This window comes from Hippoglossus hippoglossus, chromosome 19 (assembly GCF_009819705.1).
Source record: "Hippoglossus hippoglossus isolate fHipHip1 chromosome 19, fHipHip1.pri, whole genome shotgun sequence".
Lineage (NCBI taxonomy): Eukaryota > Metazoa > Chordata > Actinopteri > Pleuronectiformes > Pleuronectidae > Hippoglossus > Hippoglossus hippoglossus.
Genome location: NC_047169.1, coordinates 6,643,520 through 6,654,581, shown reverse-complemented (window position 1 = coordinate 6,654,581; position 11,062 = coordinate 6,643,520). Strand labels below are relative to the sequence as shown.

General features: G+C 39.4%; 1 protein-coding gene across 2 annotated transcripts; it reads left to right on the top strand.

The window, feature by feature from the left end:
• Positions 1-433: 433 nt before the first annotated feature.
• casp7 (caspase 7, apoptosis-related cysteine peptidase) lies at positions 434-9,586 on the top strand. Of its 2 annotated transcripts, XM_034570017.1 has the most exons (7): positions 434-584; positions 874-993; positions 3,777-3,930; positions 4,011-4,139; positions 5,841-6,016; positions 6,302-6,440; positions 6,943-9,586. In XM_034570017.1, the coding sequence occupies exons 2-7, from the start codon at positions 874-876 to the stop codon at positions 7,167-7,169; spliced, it is 945 nt and encodes a 314-aa protein (XP_034425908.1). In that variant the 5' UTR covers positions 434-584; the 3' UTR covers positions 7,170-9,586. The 2 variants fall into 2 exon arrangements, with proteins under 2 accessions (XP_034425908.1, XP_034425909.1); XM_034570018.1 differs by lacking the exon at positions 434-584 and having other exon boundaries at positions 855-993.
• The last annotated feature ends 1,476 nt before the right edge of the window (positions 9,587-11,062 follow it).

Sequence of the window (11,062 nt, the reverse complement as noted above, 5' to 3'; positions counted from 1 at the left end):
GCATGTCTATTACATAGAACAGCACATCTCCAAAATGACCAGAGATTTAAATCAGCGTCTCTCTGAAAGACTCAACAAGAACTCAAAAGTGACTATACTTAGCTTTGTTTTATTATTGTGTAAGCTACAGATATATATCATATATCATGTACAGTGGATATGTATAAAAGTTTAAATTACATTCTTCTACATCATGATTATTACAGAAGTCTCCAAGGAAATAAAACTTCAGAACAGATTTGGTGTATTTGTCACAAGCGGCAGGTGTTTTGCTTCAGGAAGCCGGGGATTGTGGGTAATATCTACTGTCCAGTTGTATTTCCTAATTGTTTTGGACGTGGATCCCGACAGAAGTCATTACCACACGTGCCTGCAGAGGGCGCTGGTGCTCAGTGAGAGGGACATCAGCGCTGCTTTAACAGGGACACCTGGCATTCCCTGGCTCTGACGTAATGACGCAGAGACGTGAAGTACTTTCGTTTTCTCAAGTTTTCGGGAACAGAAACTCGGCGACAACCACGAAGACGGGAACTAAAACAACTCATTTTTAAACCACAGCTCCTCAACACAACACAAATAACAATGTGAGTTCATTGTAAAGTGTTTAGACTTCCAGCGAGCGAGTCTTGGCTCGAACCAACTTGTGTTTTCTCCGCTAAAAACAGCTCAGCCAGCAAAGTTAGGTGCGACAAAAGAACACAGGTGATTTAGTAACATCTTAATGTAGCTGGATATTATTAAATAATGGTTTTAAAACTGCTTGAACAACCGCAGGAGCTGTGTCGACGTTAGCACGTAGCGTTAAAACCACGTTAGCCTCAGCGCAGTTGTTTGTAAATCAGCGCAGAAGCTTAAACGTGTTGGTGACCGCAGATGGCTGCAGGTCCCCCGGAGACCACCGGACTGGAAGATGGACCAGAGGAGGAGGAGGAGACGACGGGAGACGTGACAGACGCCAAACCTGACCGCAAAGGAAGGTTCCTGCTGTTTGGGTAGGGACTTCCTTTTTTTATTATTTTAATCTACTGGACCTGCAGAAGGAAACACTCACACACACCTGAGAGGGAAGCAAGTAGAGGCATGTGTAGTTTGTGCCTTGGGGAATTGAATTGTTTGAATCCAGTTTAACAGACTTTGGATGGGATGATGCATGTTTTTTTTCACAGCCTGGTTAGTGTGAGAATCGTTTTATTACAAGGTTAAAAAACAACATCTGTATCCTCGTGCATCATCTGCATCTGTGCACATTCCCAAACCCACCCTGATACACTTGTGATGGACTAGTTTGAACTTGTTACAGGACAAACACAAACACACACACACACACACACACAATGTCGAGCAGAGACATAATTACTTTGAAGGAAATAAAATAATCTCTATTCTTTTCCGTAGTGTGAGAACAAAAACACAGAGTAGTAATAGTATTCACATTCAAACATGTACATTATTAATATCATTACCACCGCAACATTCAAACAGTGATGTAAATATAGTTTTTGCAAAAAAAAAATTTACATTAAGATTTAGAATTATGATCCAGCACTTGTTGTATTTCTTGAAGCACACGATCCAGTGGCCTGGGAGCCCGTCAACAAACTGGTGCATTGTTCTTTTGCATGTGTTTTATTCCAGTCTGACTCACAAGGTGGCACTGTGACCCTTTGTAGTAGAGGAACACTTCTCACACAAGTTTCTCCTAGACACTGGTAATCAAACGTAAAGCCTGTGTCCTCAGTATGGCAATAAACAGTTTTACCTTAAAATGTGTGAATAACATTGGATGATGTTTTATTTTATCTTCAAAAACAACAAAACATAAGCATTTAAAAGAGAGTTTCTTAGATGTTAGATTTATGCTAATAAAAGTTTTATTTTTAAATCAAATTGTTTAAATACAAAAATGTCATAGTTTATCAATGCATTTGAGGTTTTATAAAAATGTTAATCTGCTGAATGGTGCTTATTTTACACAGTCATGCAGTCATGGCTGCCTTATGATTTACATAAAGTTCATCAAACTGATGTCCAAGGTGTGCTTCTTTTCCATTGGAAGAATGGTTGGTCATGACCTGTGTATTTCATGATTGGATTTAGGCCTAATCTTTAATTAACCAAGACAGACATGAACAGATACTCTTTGGTTAGCAGTTAAGTGAGATGGCGGTTTTCTCAGGAATTATTTTTTTTGTAGTGCTTCTTGTCCATCTCATGTAAAGTTTGAAGTAGGGAGGCACTCACGGTATGTGTGTAGGTACAGGTGGATTCTGTGGTTGTCAGCACAGGAGCAACTTGTTGCCCTGTCTGACCTCAGCAGGGAGCGAGGTGCAGGGGCCATGTGTGAATAGTCCTTTAGAAAGCACTGGTGTGGTGGCTAGGCTGCTGACTCAGGGGGCTCACAGTGCGCCGCCCCTGTCCTCAGCACCCGCTGGCCCAGTCAGGTCTCCATCCAGTACAGAGAGCATGTCAGTAACCTAGCACACAGCCCAAAATTAAGCTGCCAGGTCTGGAGAAACTCTTTTGGGGGGAAAAAAGGAAGGAGACAAAACCAACGCGTTTCCGATGCAGAGCGGCGTAGCGCTTAATGACGAACCCAGGTAAGACCCTCAGAACCGCCTCACATTCCTCTTCACCATCCTCCTACCTGCTGCTCTTGCTGCCGTGTCCAGCCCACAGCGGAACAGAGCCGCAGCTCTTTGCCCACCCTCGTGTGATTGTTTGGTACAGTATGTTGGCACAGTTTGGAGGTGGGAGGGGAAGGGGGGGGCCTTCAACAAGTTCTGGATCACATGTTTATTAGAATATGGCCGTGCGGCCTGTGACTGTATGTACATGAGACTGTTGGTCCACATTGCTGTGTATTGTTCCCCTGCTTGAGTCACCTGATGACTAGGCTCTTCTGGAACAAGCCTGGATTTTTGTAACCCCCCACCAGTGGGCCACTGTTGGCTTCGCTATCTGGATGGATCTTTTAAAGAATGGAAATATGACAGGTCTGTGAGAATTGCCACTCGCGGAAGATTTCCTGTCGCTCAACCTACTTTGACGTGCTTAGGGGGCTTTAAAATCTGCGCTAAGTAAAAAAAAATGTTCTAGTTTCTTCCTTGACCGGACGGTGGATTACTGCGACCAAATTTGGCTGAGACATTAATGCCTTATTTGAAAATGTATGTACTCTTTGGTTTCTGAGTAAGTGGATCAGAGTGTTTTCAGTTTTCATGTGAGTTTTACATCATTTATATACTGTTAGATGGATATTTACTAGTGCTGAAGTAACTGGTGTGTGTTGGAACATTTTAACTTAAAAGACATGTTCTTCAAGATTCGCAAAATGTTTTCTCGAAAAAATCTGGTGTACGAGACACTTGTGTACAGTCAGAGTCAAATTTATGGAAGTTTTGATTGGATCTAATAAAACATGAACCTTTTCTAACTTGTAGCTTCTAAGACGTTATGTTTGGTTCTCACCAAAATTCACCTTTTTGAAATTGAAAGGCCAGTTATTATGATTTTCTTACATACTCTGTTACTCTCCTTCCTTTGTGTTTTTTGTCATTATGTGTGTTTGTAAGGTCTAAAAGACACTAAGGTCTTTTTAGTATGAATATTTTTATTCATGTGATTTGTTATGTTACTTTTAATTTTCTTCAGATTCATAAATTGTAGCGGCTGAACTTCAAAATACCTTTTACTGTTTAAAAGTACATAATGTTCCAGCAATGTAGAGGGAGAGAAATGTAATGATGCTAAATATCCTGTTTCTCTCTGACTCCACCAGTAAGAAGAATAAGGATGGCCAGACGCGGGAGCAGGACTACTCTTCTGAAAGCCATTACAGAATCGTTTCACCAACATTCCAGTATAAGATGAGCCACCAGCGAGTGGGCAAGTGCGTCATCATCAACAACAAAAACTTTGATGAAAAGACAGGTACAGCACACATGTACACCTGGTGAAATGTTACCTGATATTGTTGCGTAATGTGTATTCAAAGCAAACCGTTTCAACAGGGATGAATGTACGCAACGGCACAGACCGAGACGCCGGCGAGCTGTTCAAGTGCTTCAAGAGCCTGGGCTTCGAGGTCTTCATCTACAATGACCAGACGTGTGAGAAGATGGAGCGTCTTCTCCGAGAAGGTGAGTAGTGAAGTCCTCTGTCTTTCTGTGTTTGCTCCTTTTAGCTATTTGTCACCGTCTTGCCTTATTCTGTCAAGCTGGACTAAGTTTATAACACCAGAGGCCGTTTGAAATTTGTCGATCTACAATGATTGTTCCTTCATACAGGAATGCATTTTTGGGGGCGTTGTTGATATCAAGAGTAAAAGATTTCTGATGCCGATATATTGGCCAATATAAATATTTCAAAAAAAATTGACAATGATTCCAAAGATGACGTTATTTAACCCTTGTGTCAAAGAAACTATAAATAAAAACAAAACAAATACAACCAAATGTATACTTTTAAAATATGAATATAATTGCCTTTCCTTTGCCTTGCATCTGCATTGCTTATTCTATAAAATAAAAATGTTCATACCTGTAAACAGAAACGCCAATATCGACATGTCTGTGAAAGACTCATATTAGGTGATATTAGATATTTGGTGATGTTATACGTTTTCACCGGTTCATCATTGGCTGAATATTTGTTTCAATTTAAACGTCAACCAAACTGCAATTATCCACTGCAGCTCTCACTAGCTGCTAATCACTTAACACCACTGTGTTCTCAATGGAGGAAATGGTTTAAAGTCTTGGAAGCACTTATTGTTAATTTATTATCATGGCAAAAAGCCACAGAATAGTTTTAGATGCCAGATTTGTTTTCAACTTTTTCAGCTTTACTAGCTTTGATCCCTGGTTTAGATGCATTGAGGAACAAGCTCACACGAGTATTGTATTTTTTGTCTTAAAAAGACCATGTCAGACAGCAGGGGGTGCCGTTGTACAAGTAATTGTATAAATGCTAGTGACCAGCATGGATCTGTCCCTAAAACGACAGTTGAAAGGTCACCTCTCCTGTCACGTGTTTATAGGAAGTACGTTGAACCTTGTGTTTAACATGATACAATTGTATGTGATGGCTGCTTTTCTGTAGAATCCATACAGATTTTTGCTTTTACTTTGCCAGTCTGTTCTTCCATTTGTCAGGCTGCTCAACACTTAGGCTCAAAATAACTAAAGAATTCTTTGACAGTTCCTGAACAGATACCATTGTTTGTGGAGCTCTGAACAATTAAACCTAATGATACTTGCTTTGCAAATATTCCTTTATCAACTTCTTGTTCCATGACATAGTATTGAAGATTATTGGCTGAATTCCCATGATAATATTATTCACTTTACTTAGCTCACTGGATGAAGCCTAATGATTTTGGTTACATATTACCTTGCCTCGCCTGTTGTCTTTGATATTTTCATGTCTGGAGCAGAACACGTAAATCATGAAACTTCACAAATATGTTTATCAGGAAATAAATTGGTGCCCTTTGACATTTTTGGTTTTGGGTGACATAGGGATTTGTCATCTCCTGATGGCTCTTGTTTCTAGTGTCAACAACTGGCCAAAAAGTAGAGTTCTACTGTGAGTTCTACACAAGAACACTTCAAAGCTAAAGCAGACTGTAATTTATCTTAACATAGGTCTTCCCCTGTGGACAAGTAAGAGACTTCGTATGCTCCAATTAGCTTAAAAGGTTTTTCTTAAATCAGAAGGCGAATGGTTGAGGAAATTTCAGATGAGGCCATTAAGTTGAGACTTTTTTAAAAGTTAGAGACGTGTAATGAGGCCCGAGCCGAGCTAAGAGTTGAGTATTTGTCTGTGTGTGTATGGGTCAGCCTCGGAGGAAGACCATAGTGACAGCTCGTGTTTCGCCTGTATCCTGCTAAGCCACGGCGAGGAGGGCATGATCTACGGCACAGATGGAGCCATGCCCATCAAGACCATGACCTCGCTGTTCAGAGGGGACATGTGCAAAAGCTTAGTGGGAAAGCCAAAACTCTTCTTCATCCAGGTAGGCAGACTTTCATTCATAAAAAAAAACTATGCTGTGAATATTTTGATTAATTAATTGATAATTAAGGGGTTGAATGACGATATTATGTAACTTAAGCAGTAGATTTAGTTTAAAAGACAGATTTGATTGTCTTTCAGTAGCTCCCCATGGATAGTTTTTACTGTGTAAAACTTTGCCCGTCCCAGCTTTTAAAAACAGTTAATGTTTTAATTGCTTCACCAGGTCATCGTTGAGAAAGCTACTCAGGATCACAATGAAATGTCATTTCATTTACTTCACCAGGCTTGTCGGGGTTCTGAATTTGATGATGGTATACAGACAGATTCGGGTCCGCCAAACGACACCCTGGAGACAGATGCTAATCCAAGACATAAGATTCCCGTAGAGGCAGATTTCCTCTTTGCCTACTCCACTGTTCCAGGTAAAGCACTGTTTCAAAGTCATATTTTAAAGCATAGACTAAATATAGAGATAAACTATCCCTAACTATATTTGGAGACAGAGTCTGCACTGTAACAATTAGGGGATTGGAGACGCGGTCTGGCTGATACAAACGCTCAACCAATCGTGAGACACTTGGCTGCCGGTCATGACGTTACCCTGTTTTTATAGCATCAAATAACTTATTAAAACCAAGGTAACACTTGGACAAGAACAACATTCAATGACAGAAATCATATCTGAGAAAAATGAAGAAAATTAAGGAGAAAGAGATTATTTATACTGCAGCCAGCCACCAGGGGGCGATTTAGAGTCTTTGGCTTCACTCATGTGGAGCTGTCATGACGTCCATTTTTATATACAGTCTATGTTTTAAAGTATACGATTTTATTGATAACGTGAAAAACTGTTGGGTATCTTTAACCACGATGAGGAAGATGTATTCAACTTGTTTCAGTGCTGATTAATGATGATTCTTCCAGGGTATTACTCATGGAGGAACCCTGGGCGCGGCTCCTGGTTCGTCCAGGCGCTCTGCAACGTCCTCAACGAGTTTGGCAAGCAGCTGGAGATAATGCAGATCCTGACACGGGTCAACTACATGGTAGCTACCAGCTTTGAGTCCTGGTCCGAAGACCCGCGTTTCAGCGAGAAGAAGCAGATCCCCTGCGTGGTGTCTATGCTGACCAAAGAACTGTATTTCAACTAACCGCCAACCTTAAGTGACCGTACTGTATGACACAGAATTCTCGAGTGACTGACGAGACTGACTGTGTCAGGTACTGGCGAAGCGGTCAAAGCATTCAGGGATGATTCAGGCCCAGCAGGACGCTGCACATTCGGAGCACATATTAATATTTTGCATGTTTAGTTGGGCCTGAAAAACAACAGCACTCTGTGAGAAAAAAAACGATATATTTACAGTGGCATCACGTTCATGTGTTGATGGTGACATTTATTCCTCCTCTTCAGGTTGTTCTTCAGAATAATGGCGTCACATTTGATCTGATCTTTGTCGACAGGCATTGTGAAATATCCATGTTATTCTACCAGCCCCGGAAAATTTGCTGCCAGTTTTTGTGGGCTCGGGGAATCGTAATTGAAAATGTGTCTTTCCATTTTCCAGCATTTTGCAAGTGATGTTGAAAGGAACTGTACCGAACAAGAACAGATAAAAGGCCGCGCTTCGGAGCTTATTTTAGTTTAGTGACCTCAAATAATTTGGTGTTCTGAGAGTAGCCTCTCCAGAGCCTGATCATACAGCTATATAATTCACTATTACACAATAAAATAAGAGAAACTCAAAAGATTAATGCTTTTAAAGCCTTTTTAAAAAGCTCCCATTAATAAACATAGTCCTTTTTTTTATTTATATAATGCGATTATTCAAAAACAGGCTCTTTTGAGATGCACTTTGACTTCTTTACAAATTTTCCACTGGAAATTCGATCCGTGAGTCAGAATCCGTCAGAACGCGGCTTGATTACAAACCTGCTCCACTAGATTTGTTATCTGGAAAATGCGTCACATTATTTTCAGTTATCCGTGTTTAAATGTTTTCAGCTGTCAAAAAATAACTGAAGAGACACAGGAGAGCGACAACACTCCTCTGAGCAGAAACAACACACATCACGATGCTCTCGCCAAAGGCTCGGTGTCTCAGCCTTCCTAGCCCATTTAAGTTGGTAGCAGCATGCTGGCATCCTCAGGTTCTTTACTGTCCCATGAAGTGGGTTAAGTGTAATGTTAAAGAATTTCATTTACGTATATGGCTGGGAAGGTTTGATCTTTTGCTGTGTACTGATTAGTTCTCTTTTCAGATTTTGGGTCAAGTGCATAGTTTATAGTCCAACCCCCCCCCCCCCCCCCCCCCCCCCCCCCCCCCCCCGCCCATCAAAGCAAGAATCAGTTGCAATTTTTTCCAGTTTTCTCAGCGTGACGTTCAAAACTTCCCTTGCTCAGGTGCGAGAAGCTGAAGTTTATGTATTTGATCAAAATATTGCACTGTTCTTTATTAGTTTTTTGAGTCTTAACAAATCACTTTTTCTGAATTTTGCCTCTTTTTTTTTTTAATCTGTAAAATTCGACATTCCTCTTAAATATTTTTTTAATGAATAACAGAGAACACGCTGCACAATTTCTTAAGAATGTCTAAAAACTCTATTACTATTGTAATGCTGGACCGGGACCCAAAGCACAAATGCCACATCATTTCACTGTATATTAGTGTTGTACATTGTCATAACCTACTCTACACTGTCATAACATGCACCACGCGATGTCTTTCTAGTTTTATTTTAATAATTGAGCTTTAAAGTTTCAAAAACTCAAATCTTAAAAAATTGCATATATATATGACATTTTTTTTTTAAGCATGTAATTTGTGAAAATATTTGAAAACATTTACTAAAAATTGCATAGTTTAGTAAATGAAATATTGTATTTTGCAAACGTATATAAAAGACATTTACTGCTGGTCGCAAATTCAATCTTACTGTCCCAAAGTCTGTCATTCACAGAGGCAGCTATCACTGGTGGTGACAAGTCTGAAGATACACAATCCACAATGTCCACAAACAATGTTTTTACACAATTCATCATTGCACGTGTCAGTAGTTTATCTGGAGAAGTTCAGCAGCAGCAGCTTTCATTCACACTTTTCTCCTTTTTCTCGCTTTGTAATTTTTTTTTTTTTTTTTTCATCAGTCACCTTTAATTATTTTGATAACACTTGCATATTCTAGATAGGGAGACGCGGAGTGTCTGGCGTTCCCTACTCTTGTCCCAACACCGCCACAACTCTGGAGTCCTCTCGACACATGGATCTCTGATCAGTGATGTGGTGCCTAACCTGTGCTGAAAGGAGTGTTCGCTCCACTTGTTTGGGAATGGAATTGAAAGAAAGAAAAAAAAATGACTTATTTTTATGGGTACAATTTTAAATGCTTTCCGGTGTTAAATGCTGTTGTCCTCAGGAATATATTTGAAAATATTTGGGAAAAAAATGAATGAATGAATTACATTGAAATTATAATCAGGCCCTATATTTTTTTTCATTTGGGTCAATAATTAAACAGAGGAATGCTTATGTAAACATTTTGTTGTATTAAAGAATTTATTGTGTAATGAGTTGTGTGTCATTTTTCTTCCACATGTGTAAACATGAAAAAACTAAAAAAATTATATTCAATGACACAGATTGTTTAACATTTTAAATGGATTTAACACCAGATTTTCTTCTTAGCTATTTTAGTTTCTTTTCCAACTCAACTTTTCTCTTTTACAATTTGTAGTTTGGGTATGTTAGCTAATCATGCCATTAAAAATAAACATTAAGATAATTCCAGTGTATGAAGGTTAATGATTATTTATATTTAAAACAACCACATTTAACCATTGTGCTTAACAGGCTTAAAATATAAAAATAAAATAAATATATACATAAAAGACAAGCGAGCAATAAAATGTTAAACATAAATATTTGAGGATTATAACTTTGCACAATAGCAGGTTAGCTTTGCCATTTCCACTTAAAGAAAAGTATCACAAACCCATTTATATATTAAATACATAGAAAATGACAAGATAAATACAATAATATTCTATACAGGAAAGCAGGAGGTAGAAATCCCAGTGAAACTTTTACCTAATGTTAAAAACAATGATAAAATGTATATCATATTTAAAATATGAGGATAAAAGCAGATGATTCAGAATTTACATGCAGACGTGAGTGTAAACACATACACACACAGTTCAGGATGACATGTCAGGCACCTCATGCAGGTAAAAATGTGTTAAAACAAATGCTTCACAGGTGGGACAGGTTTGGACCAAAAAAACAAAGAGGAAGTGCTTACATCATGTTTGACCTTCTCTCCTACCTTACTGTTCATGTTCTGTACAGTGTAGTACAGATTATCTGCCACAGAAAGAAGGCTTTGTCACAAGTGAGGGGAGGAGGTACAAGGTCAGTGTCTGCACCCACCGCCTACACTCTCCTCGTGCACTTGTAAGCACACCTTGTTTTTATTAAGGAGAAACCATGAATGGAAAGGCAAGAGAAAATGAACGAGGTTTTAGGCAGAGACGCAGATGAGCTGTCAGACAAACAGAAGAGTTATTTCATGTCCCGCTAATGAACAGAGTTCTTTATCTGACACTGACCAGCGACAACAAGGATTTATTGGTGTTTTTGTTCACACGCACACACACACTCAGTGATTTAAGTGTTTCAAAGTTCATGTTAAACTGGCCTCAGTTGATGCCTGTTTAAAAGTGCACCACGGCCCATGAGCTTCTACATGCATAACACAAATAGAACACGGCAAATCCACGCAAAGCAGCTGACTCCCTTTCGTCTAATGACTATAGTATGACTGGAGACATGCTAACATCACGGCACATACACAGAAAACCCCTCGAATCTGCTGCTTCGGACTCTAACAGACCTCCTGCAGTATCATCCTGTGATAACATGGAGTGTGAGTGCTACATGTATGATCACTCTGACATGTCATAAAGCAGCAGCTCTAGAGATATTTACTTGTCTTAGATTATGGGATACATACGACTGCTATTCTGATGATGAATCAACACAAC

Coding starts and splice junctions, on each gene's coding strand:
- casp7 (XM_034570017.1), top strand. CDS start 874: ATGGCTGCAGGTCCCCCGGAGACCACCGGACTGGAAGATGGACCAGAG. Junction 4,140..5,840: donor GGAGCGTCTTCTCCGAGAAG/GTGAGTAGTGAA, acceptor TGTATGGGTCAG/CCTCGGAGGAAGACCATAGT. Junction 6,017..6,301: donor CAAAACTCTTCTTCATCCAG/GTAGGCAGACTT, acceptor TTACTTCACCAG/GCTTGTCGGGGTTCTGAATT.